The 11,603-nt window shown below is 48.2% G+C and overlaps 1 protein-coding gene across 1 annotated transcript; it reads left to right on the forward strand.

Annotated features, from left to right (window-relative positions):
- Window positions 1-65: 65 nt before the first annotated feature.
- Window positions 66-11,385, forward strand: Nhlrc3 (NHL repeat containing 3). The gene is made up of 7 exons (XM_005077587.4): window positions 66-388; window positions 1,178-1,330; window positions 1,887-2,034; window positions 5,511-5,711; window positions 6,711-6,802; window positions 8,540-8,652; window positions 9,213-11,385. The coding sequence occupies exons 1-7, from the start codon at window positions 305-307 to the stop codon at window positions 9,472-9,474; spliced, it is 1,053 nt and encodes a 350-aa protein (XP_005077644.1). The 5' UTR covers window positions 66-304; the 3' UTR covers window positions 9,475-11,385.
- The last annotated feature ends 218 nt before the right edge of the window (window positions 11,386-11,603 follow it).

The raw sequence follows: 11,603 nt of genomic DNA on the forward strand, positions 1-11,603 counted from the left end.
GTGGTGCTACTTTTGGTTCTTTTGAATGTGAATTTGGAAGAGTAGAACGGCAAAGCGGTCAGGAAGATCTGCGGCCACCACCATGCCACACCATGCTAGTGGCTGCCAGGAGCCCTGGGGCCAGCAGCGCCCCCTAGCGGGAAGCGTGGTCACCGCGTAGCACTCTGGGCACCTGACTCGGGGGCGGAGCCGGGGGCGGGGAAAGAGGCGCAGGAAACCCGGAATTTAAAGAGTTTCTCTGGTCTAGTTTTCCCGGTCCCTGGGCTTCAGGGCCCTGCCGTCCCCGCCGACCTCCGCCTCCGGGATGGCTAGGGTCTGGGTCTGCGTGGGAGGCGCCGTCTTCTTCCTCTCCTGTCTGGTTTTGCACGCGTGCTACAGCGGCTCTCTGGTGACTAGCGGGCCTGGGGCTGGGGGTGCGGGTGGCGCCGGCAGCCGCAGCCCCAGAGGCACCAAACCTGCTCCCGGGGCTCTGCAGCCGGCCATTCGCCTGCTCTTTTTTTTTTTTTTTTTACTACGGAAAAGCGTGTGTGTCGGGGCTGCGGAGGTGGGGCGGCTCTTGCACAGGGCTGGGGTTCGATCCCCAGCACCAGCCTGACGGCTCACTCCCCCACTGCAAGTAACCCCAGTTCCCGGGGTCCTGGTGCCCTTTCTGGCCTCGGTTGGTACATGGTGCGCATAAACTCACTTGGGCTCACACACATGCGTCTAAATAAAGTTAAACACGTCCTTTTTAAAAAATTTTTTAAAAAGAGTTATCGATTATGAATACAGTATCCTGCCTCCATGTATGTCTGCAGGCCAGAACAGGGCGCCAGATCTCATTACGGATGGCTGTGAGCCACCATCTGGTTGCTGGGAATTGAACTCAAGTCCTCTGAGCCATCTCTCCAGCACACTAAACATGTCCTTTTAAAAAATAGATTTTCTCCAAAGCCACAGAGAAACCCTGTCTTGAAAAACCAAAAAAGAAAAAAAAAAAGATTTTACTACCCTGTTGAGCCATTGCAGACTTTTATTGTGGCAGTTTTGATCTTTAGACATAAACCCTGTTTCTCTGGAGTTATTCTGGCTACCTTCTGGCAAGCTGTAAAGATAAATAAAAGGCACATGTGTACTTTTTTATTTTTTTTAACCCGGAAGGAAAAGTGAATCTGAGGTTTACTTTGTTTTATTTGAGGTTTCAAGGACATTTGCTTTTTACATACCATGGAGAAAGGAGGACACTCTTTTCCGGCTGGATTTGGGTTGGCCCAAGTATTCAGAATACTTCACTGGTTCGACATTTTCTGTTGCAGTTGACTCCGTCAATGGGTTAGTTTACGTAGCTCAAGTAAGTAGAATGAACATTTAGTACATGTAAGCCTGTGGTTGCAGAGATCAGAGTGTGAATGTGGAGATCTAAGGACAACTTTTTGGGATTTGGTTTTCCCATCCTCCGAAAGGGCTCAGAGATGGAACTCGGTTGTCAGGCTTGCTCAGCAAACATTTCTATCTGCCCAGCCATCTCCCCAACTACAGATGTCTTTTTAGAGTATGCACATTCAATTTGATCACAACAAAAAAAGAAAGGTCAACCTGAGCATGACAAAAAGAAAAAAATAAATAACAGTAATAGAAGTGACGTACCACCCTAGATAGCCAATTGCATTTATATTATATTTATATTTTTATTCCACTTATGATAATTATGCACCTTAATTTTGAATTGGTTTCAAGTACACATCTTAGATTTGTATATGATAGATGCTATTGTTAAGTCTTGAAGTTAGCTTTTTACACATTACTAAGTTTCTCAATTATCCTTTAATTTTGATTTCTCTCTGAAAAAAGTTAAAGTTAGCATTCCTATTAAGTGATTCTAAGCAGTTATTTTTGTGTGCCTTCAGAGAGGGGATAACATCCCCAAGGTATTAGTGTTCACAGAGGATGGATATTTCCTACGAGCCTGGAATTACACAGTTGACACACCACATGGTGTATTTGTCTCCAGCACACCATACGAACAGTCCGTCTGGATCACGGACGTAGGAAGTGGTATGTGTCGTATTGTCTATTAAATTGCCTTCCCAGATGGAATTCAGATATTTGCCCATGTTCTTGCGTGTATGTTTTAAGGCTAGTGTTGCTGAATCTAATCATAATTTCTGTAGTATTTTCACAAAATCATGTGTTTCTACAAATCTACATCACATTCCTGTTGAATCAAGAAATTCAAGGATGCTGTTAATAATGATCTTTTAAGCTTGTCAAGGGAACTTGTGCGTGCGTGCGTGCGTGCGTGCGTGCGTGCGTGTGTGTGTGTGTGTGTGTGTGTGTGTGTGTGTGTGTGTGCATGGTGGGGAGGGTTGTAGGTCAGGTGTCATTACTCAGGGATTCAGCCTTGACTTTTGAAACAAGATCTCTCCCTGGCCTGGAACGCATAAGCAGGCTAGGCTAACTGCTAGGCTAACTGGCCAGCCAGCCCTGGGGATCTTTCTTTCTCCCCTGTGTTAATGCTGATTACAGTGCACCAAGCATACTCAGTGGGTTTTTTTGATCTTTATTTATAGTTTTGTTTATTTTTCCATACATGGGTTCTAGGTCTGGAACCCAGGTCCTGTGCTTGAGTGACAGGCATTTTCCTGGTAGACTGAACTATCCCTCCCTCCGTCTCATCCCCTCTCACCTCTACCCCCCCCCAGTTCAGGATCTTTCTCTTTTGAACCTTCCGTTGCTTTACTCAGAGTAACCCTACCCCCTCCGTACAGTCAAACCCGATGCCAGTGTTTTCAAGGAAACCATGGACTCTTCCCCCCCTCCCCCCACAGCAGCTCTCTCTGGAAAGAGTGACAAGAAGTTGCGTGTGTTGCCGGGAGAGAGAAAAGATTTGCAGAAACCGGTGTTCACAGTTGTGACATTCCCTTGACATGAGCGTGTCTGAAGTCTTCTTGCTGTGAGGTGTTTTTAGTTGACAGTGTTGGAAACGAAGTGGACTCAGGAGCTGCAGGCTGCAGGGGAAATTAGCAGAGACCACCCTCCGCCTGTGCTGCTGGTGTCAGACCAGCAACACCAGAGTCAGTTTCTAAGGACGGCCCAGCAGGCCTGGTCTCATCAGGGAGGGAGGTGCAGGAGTCCCTTGGTCTGGTTATGTCTCTGCCTTGAAGGGCATCCTGCTTCCCAGTGCTTGTAACGCACAGGCCACTTTTTAGAACCAGTAAGGTGTGGGTTCTTATGAGTACAACTGTTGTCACTCTTGTTCACAGGATGAAAAAGATCTCTGGGCTTCAGGTAGTCAGCAGGCGATCCATTCCCTTTAGTCTTTTTTTTGGAAGGCAAATGTTGGTTAACATCTCAAGACTGGCAGTCAAAGTGTGTTAAAGATGCCCCCTTCTCTGAGTCTCTGCTTAGAAAAGCATCTCTTTTCATCTTTCTTTTTTTCCCTCCTTTTAGATGCTTGCCAAAGTCTGGGCATGCGTCTCCGAACACTCACATCCCATTCCCCACGAGGCTGCCTCTAAGCTGCATGACTTCCTCAATTCTTTGTCTCTGTCTTCTTCTCTCAGGCAGCTGCTGAGATTTAGAGTTTGCCTTCCCCAGAGGTTTCGCTAAGCCCTAGGAAAACTGGCCTTGAACTTCAAAGCGGATCTAGGAGTGGGAGAGATACTCTGGTGTAGAACACTTGTTCTTCCAAGGGACCTGGGCGCAGTTCCCAGCACCACATGGCAGCTCACAACCATCTGTGACTCCAGTTATGGGGGAGCTGATGCCCTCTTCTGGTCTCTCCTGGTACTGTACACATACATGCAGGCAAACACTCATATTCAGAAAATGAAGTAAGAAAAAAAAACCTCTTGGAAGTATATGAGTTTATGTAATACTGTAATGAGATTGGACTATTTTTCTCTTCTCTGTCCACAGAATTCCCCTGCAAGACCTTTATCTTTAATCTATTGTGTTCATGTCATTCTTTAGAAAGAAGAAAGAAAAACTTCACTGGTTCCCAGAAGTCAGCGTAGCACAGACGATCTCATTCTTCGATCTCATTCTTTCCATCTGTCTCGTTTCCCCCTCATGTCCCAGAAACGGTTCTTACGCTCTTCCCATTTTTCAAATGAATTGATTTCTTCAAATGGAGATGTGGCTGCAAGCCAACCACTTAAAAATGATGAGTGCTCCACCCCCTTCCCAAGTCCTTAGAAACTTTGAGGTGTGCTTTGTCTAATATGCTGTGTTCTCTGCGGCCAAAGCTTCAGCTCCAGCACTCAGCGCATGGTCAGGTGGTGCTCCAGGTAGTCCTGTAATGCTGGCTGGCTCACCTAGTCCTGTAATGCGGGCTGGCTGACTTAGTCCTGTAATGCGGGCTGGCTGACTTAGTCCTGTAATGCGGGCTGGCTCACCTAGTCCTGTAATGCGGGCTGGCTCACTTAGTCCTGTGATGCTGGCTGGCTCACCTAGTCCTGTAATGCTGGCTGGCTCACCTAGTCCTGTAATGCGGGCTGGCTCACTTAGTCCTGTGATGCGGGCTGGCTCACCTAGTCCTGTGATGCGGGCTCACCTAGTCCTGTGATGCGGGCTGGCTCACCTAGTCCTGTGATGCGGGCTGGCTCACTTGGCTTTGGCTAACTCAGTCTTTGGATGCCTGTCGGTCCCTTTGGCCTCCTCCTGGCAGGGCTGAGCTGCTGCCTAGTTCCCCTTAAGTGCTCTTGTGTCTTTACTGTTTAACTTGTAAGGTCACTTTAGCACCAAGATTACCTTTTCTCTCAAGAAATGATCAATTTTCACTTTGTTTCTTCTAGGAGAAAATGTAATTTTTAAAAAATCCGTTACCGCCGGGCGGCGGTGGCACACGCCTTTAATCCCAGCACATGGGAGGCAGATCTCCGTGAGTTCGAGATAGGGCTGGCCCTACAGCCTCCAAAACAATACAGAGAAACCTTGTCTTCGTTAAAAAAAAGAAAAAGTCCGTTATTTATAGAGAATTTTTTTTGTTGACTTCTGAAAATTTAAAGCCTGCACGTAGATGATGGGAATAAGAGCTTTGGATGTCAGTTGCTTGTTTTTAAGTCCTTCTTGGTTTACTCTTACAAACAGCGTGTTTCAGAAGAGGAAAATGCACAAAATCTCCTAAGCTTTCTGTGTAACGAGCCAGCATTTTTTTTTTTTTTTTGGTTTTTTACGAGCCAGGGTTTCTCTGTATTGTTTTGGAGGCTGTTGGTCCAGCCCGGCCTCGAACTCACAGAGATCCACCTGCCTCTGCCTCCCGAGTGCTGGGATTAAAGGCGTGCGCCACCACCGCCCGGCAACGAGCCAGCATTTTTGTAGTGTTCTTTTGTGTTAAAGTCTCCTGATTTTGGAGTGACTAGATATTACTTCATCACCTTACGAAGAGCTGCTTGCTGTCACCTGTCAAATTTACATACGAATCTGTCGGCTTCTCTTGCCATTCCAGCCCGGTGAAAGATTTGCCTATAGCTTATAGAAGATGTCAGTGCTGAGCGGTGCTCCTAACACACGCTTGTCTGTTTCCACAGGGGCCTATGGTCATACTGTTAAAAAGTATAATTCCCTGGGCGACCTCGTTCAAGTCTTGGGCACCCCAGGCAAGAAGGGCACTGGCTTGAACCCACTACAGTTTGACAACCCTGCAGAAGTATATGTAGATGGCACGGGGGAGATTTACATTGTCGATGGAGATGGTGGCTTGAATAACAGACTGGTCAAACTGTCCCAAGGTAAATGCTTTAACTTGCTATGATCATAGGAATATTATCTTATAAGATGAATTTGACTTGTTTGCATTTTGGCATAATGTAGTCATATTGCACATGGAGCTGTGTGTAAAGGGTGAAATTCATGGCAAACAGATCGGTGGGATTGCCAGCAGCAAATGAATCTGCTCATGGGCCTCCATGTTTACCAGGGCCAGCAGGTACCTCCTAGGGACTGGAGGTGGTTTGAGAATTTAAAAGGCTTCCGAGGATTTCCTGTCCTGTATATGGTGGGGTAGCCAGGAAGCTGGATTCCTGCAGGCTTCCAGCAGCTGAGACAGGGTAACTTTGCCCTCTTCTTGTCATCTCCGTACTGTGTCTCTGACTCCCACATCTCCCTCTCAATGATTGGGGGCCTACTGTCAACCCAGGGCAATCTCAAGGTCTTTAGTTTAATTGCGTCTTTAAAATCCAGAGGCCACATTCCCAGGTGCCATGCGTTAGGTGAGGGATTCAGTCCACTACACTTAATGACTCTCCTTCCAGAGACTAGAGGGAGACGGTAAAATATAACAGTAGGTGTGCTGGTGCACACCTGTAATTCCCGCACGCAGGAAGACTGAGGCAGCAGGATTGCTAGGAATTTGAGGCCAGCCTGAACTACATGGGACAAGGCCAGCCAGGGCTACATAATATGATTCTCTGTCTCCGGAAAAGAAAAAGAAATTTGGACAACAAATGCACTTTTTGTACAAAGGGAACTGGTTTGAAGGAAACGATGCAGGAACTCTGACCATTGCTTCAGAAGTCATCAGAGCACTCAGGCAGAGCTAATTAAAGCAGAGGGAGCCCACAGACCAGACAGACATAGACAAAGCCAGCAAAGAGTACTCGAGCTCTCAGTGGAGTACACGCTTGTTTTTGTTTGTTTGTTTGTTTTTGCAGTGTGCAAGACAAAATTAGCATGTAAATGTGTAAGGCATTCTATATGTTTTACTGTTCATATATGTTTACCATTTATAGATTTCATGATCCTCTGGCTGCATGGAGAGAATGGAACAGGACCTGCCAAGTTCAACATACCTCACAGTGTTACTCTTGACTCCGTTGGTCGGGTAAAAACACAGATCCCTTGTGTTTGGAGTGGCGTGCATGTGGGTGGGTGGGCCTGCCTGAGTGGGCATGTCTAGGTGGGTGGGCCTGCCTGGGTAGGCGTGTCTAGGTGGGTGGGGTTGTGTATTAGCAGGTGTTCCTGTTTCATTTCTGTGGCTGTGATAAACAGACAAACAAACCTGATGGAAAGCCAGGTAGGAAGAAGGAGAAGTCAAGGTAGGCACTGCAGACATCTCAGCTGTGGAGTCAGCAGCAGAGCGGAAGGAATGTACACGTGCTGGCTTGCAGCACCCCACAACCTAGGGAAAGATGTCGCCCACAGTAAGCTGAGTGTTCCCATGTCAACCAAGGCAATCCCCCTACTGTAGACAGTGCTACCTGGGAGATGCTAGGTTATATCAAGTTGACAGTTAGAGCTAACCACAGTAGGCATGTCTCGGCAATTTCTCCAGAGCTGGCTGTGTATGCACACATATTCTTAAAATGTTTGGGCCCACCAAAAAAAAAAGCCAGCTGGGTGGTGGTGGTGCACGCCTTTAACCCCAGCACTCGGGAGGCAGAGGCAGGTGGATCTCTGTGAGTTTAGAGACCAGCTTGGTCTACAGAGTGAGTTCCAGGATAGGCTCCAAAACAATACAGAAAAACCCTGTCTCGAAAAACAAAAAAACAAAACAAAGCAAACAAAAAACCTCCACTTTTCAGAGCATGAGAAATGTAGACACAATCAGATTCCGCATGGTGAGGAACGTTCTTCGGGGCAACGAGATCGTTTGGAGGCACAGCCTGAGATTGCTCAGTGGTGACAAATGACAGCCCATTCTCTGCATGCTTGCACATCTTGTTTGCCCATTGCTGCCGCTGTAGGGTAGGACCCGGGGCCTTTCACGCGTCGGGGAGCCTCCCACCACTCAGCTGCTTCCTAGCGTAGGAGGAAGCTGGAGACGCCCACCGGCTTGGGCACCAGCCTCTGACTGCCCCGCGTCTCTGTCTGTTTGGAAAAGCAGTCATTGGCCGTCCACACCAGTGAAGATAAAGTCGGTCGCTCCGGGCTACACAGACCCAAGAAACTGAATGGTCTGCAAGGGGTGTGCTCTGTGCTGTCAGGTGGCCTAGAATTGGGAAATTGACTCATGGATCCCCTGAATGCCGCTGAGAACAACCCTGCACACACTTGTATTACAGGAGTGTCTCAGCTCGTTACAGGCTGTAAAACCGAGAGTAAACCCATTATGCTGTGTGTGTTCCTAGCCCGCCCAGGCTGCTTCCTCTCCAGTCACTGTACTTTGGACCCAGCCCAGTAGTCACAGGCTGAGGCTTAGAGCTGACAGGGAGCCTCCTGGTAGCCGGGCTGCTTTTCTTTGTTTTGTGAGCTGGCTTAGCAGACACTCAGCTGTGCATTGATGGTGATGGCTGTTAGAGGGACGGGTGAGTCGCCCCTTGTCAGTGTGTCTTTGATCTTTTGCACGGTGGCATAGACTCAGGTCAGTTACTTGCACGTTTAACGTATCTGATGGCCCTGTGGGCTCTGGGTGGAGGCAGATGCACAGTAAACCGAGGCAGTCACACTTGCTAGTGCGTTTCAGACAAGGTGTTTAACCCCCCCTGACTGACTATGGTGTTTAGTGATGCCATCTTCCCTCTAAACAGGACCTGAGACAATGGTGTGGAGCTAATAAAAACAGTCATGTTTCTTCTCGTGGTGTGGGTCTCTTCCAGCTGACGTGATTTTGGTTTCGCAGGTGTGGGTTGCTGACCGAGGAAATAAAAGACTCCAAGTATTTGATAAAGACACTGGAGAGTGGCTAGGAGCATGGGACACCTGTTTCACAGAGGAAGGGCCCTCGGCTGTTAGGTAATCACTGCTGTTTATTTTATTTATTTGTTTATTTATTTTGGTTTTTCGAGACAGGGTTTCCTGTCCTGGAACTAGCTCTGTAGACCAGGCTGGCCTCGAACTCACAGAGATCCGCCTGCCTCTGCCTCCTGAGTGCTGGAATTAAAGGCGTGTGCAACCACCGCCTGGCTTCACTGCTGTTTATTTTAAGTGCTGTTCTAGTTGGTTGTGGGACCCACTTCTGAAGAGTGTTTGAAAGTTTATGGTGCTTGTTGTTAATTTTAAGATGGGAAAACGGAAGGTAGCAAGGAAGAAATGTCAGATTTTTCTAATCCTTTGGGAGCTTTCCAGTCATGGAAGGAGGCTCGAAGCTTGTTGACCTCCCGAACTTCTGACTCTCCGTTTGTTAGTTATGCTAGGGTTGTTTTAATGTAGGCGTAGCCTCTGCTTCCTCTCCAGTCACAGACTTTCACACCATTTTGAACTCTTCAGGCAATGCTGGCCACCGCTGAGCATTGCAGAGGACACAAACAGTGAAAGAATGATCGTTACTATTGAATTCTGCTTCTACTTCTTAGGTTGACCGCGGATGGGAAGTACTTGATCGTGGCCCAGCTGAAGCTCAGTAGGCTGTCCGTTTTGGTGGCCCCACCATCCGGAGACATCGGAGACTGTTCTGTGGTCAGCACCATCCAGCTGGCAGACCAGGTTCTGCCGCACCTTCTAGAAGTTGACAAAAAGACCGGAGCAGTCTATGTAGCAGAGATTGGGGCCAAACAAGTGCAAAAATACGTCCCATGGCACAGCCGTCCCCCTGCCTTTGGGAGGGGCTTCAAGTAGCAGTTCTGTGCCTCAGAGGCATTGTGCTTAAAGTCATTAAGGCACAGGGCCATTTTTACCTCTTCTGCCAGACAAGTGTGTTGGGATGCCATTAAGAGTCATGTTTTCTGGTGGTTCTTGGGCCTTAGTTTTACAACTAATCTTGTAAGAATGTTTTGGTTTTTTGTTTTGTTTTGTCTTTTCCTTTTTGATGGTCCTGGGTGTTGAACTCATGGCCTGATGCATGCTAGGCTGCTGCCCTGGCACTGAGCTGCGCCTTCACCTAAGCAGCTTTTGGAGAAAGAAACGCAGTTATGAAATGGGGCCACAAAGGGGAACTGTGATTGTAACCAAATTGCTTGCGTGGGTTGATTAACTCTCTCCGGGCTCCGAGGATAGCCTTTTGATTCCATCGGAAGAACTGGAAACTACTGGTTTGTTTAACTTCTGCAAAGCGGACTGTGAAGGATTGTGGGTGGGTGGACCGCTGAGTGATCTGACATGTGCAGAGTGCCCTGCCTGGTCCAGAGGGTCCCAAAGTGAGGAAGCAGCATTGTCTGCTTGCGGTCCAGCAGAGAGACACGTGGGCATAGTGACAGCAGGAGACAGAGGACCGTGACGGACAGGACGAGCCAGGCAGGGTGGATTCATGGAGACTGCAGGCAGCGGCAGCGTGAGCTCATTGGCCGAGAGATGAGTGAGGAGGAGGTAACAATACCACTCAAGTAGAGAAGGCCTAAGATTTACAGACATCCCCTGAATCGTGAGGAGAAGGCAAAACAAAGGTTTCGTCTTTTTGCTACAAAATGCTTAATGCCAGCCTTTACAAGTAAGACTGCAACAGCCAGCATCTAAGCACTTTACTGAAATGAAGATTTGCCAATGGTAGCTTAAGAGTTAATGCTAGCAATAAGTTCCCCACTCACCATTGTCCATTCCAGTTTTCAAGAATGAACTCACTTTGCTGCTAGTAATTATCTACCTCCAAGACATGCTAGGGAGCTGGGACCATTCACAGGAAGTGTGCCAGGCACGTGGAGGTCTGAAGATGCCTTCCCTGCCTCCCCAGCCCGCTCTTGTCCATCAGAGTGCCGGCCTTCAGATGCACATTCCGTGTCTTTCAGTCTGTCCTGGGCCATTCTAGACTTTGGGGGAACCCTTTCCTCTCAGGGTCCTTCCATCGTCCACCCCCTTTGCGGCATCGGAGTCCCTCCCTGTCCCAGGGTTACATGGTGACTTGTGCGGCACCGCGGCCGCCTAAGCTGACTTTGCTTCCCATCCTCTACAGCTGAAGGGGCTTGGACCTGCTTTGGTGGCTTGGGTCACAGGTAGCGTGGGAGGAAAGTGATCCTCCAGTAGACACGCGCTGCGTCCCTGCCGCTCCCCAGACTGAGCCCGAAGTCACTTCAGTCTTCCTGTGGTACCGAGGGAGCACCATCCTTTCCTCCATCGCTGGTGCGGTGTGGACTGGGTTTGCGGCTGGCACAGATGTCTGGAGCCTGCAGCACACTGCAGGGTGTTCTGAGACGGCCTTCCAACTGTCGCGTGCACGTTTGCCGGACTGTCCAGGGTTTATGCGTTTGCTAAGAAGCGGCTGACTTGGAAAGTGGCTGGTTATCCTCATAACAAGTGTGCGGCTGTTGCACCTGTGGGCACATCTGGAGTCCTCAGGCTTCACGGCTGCTTCAGTGGTGTAGACAGAACCTCTAGAGCTGTGAACGCTAGCCATAGGGATGAAACTTCCCAGCCAGTACCGGCTTGATGTCTTCTTTACAGATTCTTAGAAAACTTGCTGAGAATATCGTTCCTGATTGTCTTAAAAGGTATGCTTACAATCAAAGTGATTTTACTCCCCGCCTTTGGATCAGTTAGTTAAATAAATAGGAATTGTATTTTCTATTGGAACATTAAAGTTTTGCAAAGAAAAATCTATATAACTTGGCTACTTATTTGAAGATTGGATTTTTTTTTTGGTTTTGTTTTTTAAATAATAGAATTTCAATGACCATAAGATCCCAGGTTGGGGAGTCCGGGCATGATGGTATACATCTATAACTCAGCACACTGGAGGCCACAGCAAGCTCTCAGGTTGCAGACTAACCCATCTATCAACTAACGTTGGCTACATAAACCCAGGACTAAAGGCATCA

This window comes from Mesocricetus auratus, unplaced genomic scaffold (assembly GCF_017639785.1).
Source record: "Mesocricetus auratus isolate SY011 unplaced genomic scaffold, BCM_Maur_2.0 Super-Scaffold_100011, whole genome shotgun sequence".
NCBI classification, from domain to species: domain Eukaryota; kingdom Metazoa; phylum Chordata; class Mammalia; order Rodentia; family Cricetidae; genus Mesocricetus; species Mesocricetus auratus.

Bases quoted from the DNA above. Each gene is read 5' to 3' on its own strand.
- Nhlrc3 (XM_005077587.4), top strand. From the start codon at position 305: ATGGCTAGGGTCTGGGTCTGCGTGGGAGGCGCCGTCTTCTTCCTCTCC. The intron at 1,331-1,886 runs GTAAGTAGAATG...GTGTGCCTTCAG, and splicing joins GGTTAGTTTACGTAGCTCAA to AGAGGGGATAACATCCCCAA. The intron at 8,653-9,212 runs GTAATCACTGCT...TCTACTTCTTAG, and splicing joins GAAGGGCCCTCGGCTGTTAG to GTTGACCGCGGATGGGAAGT.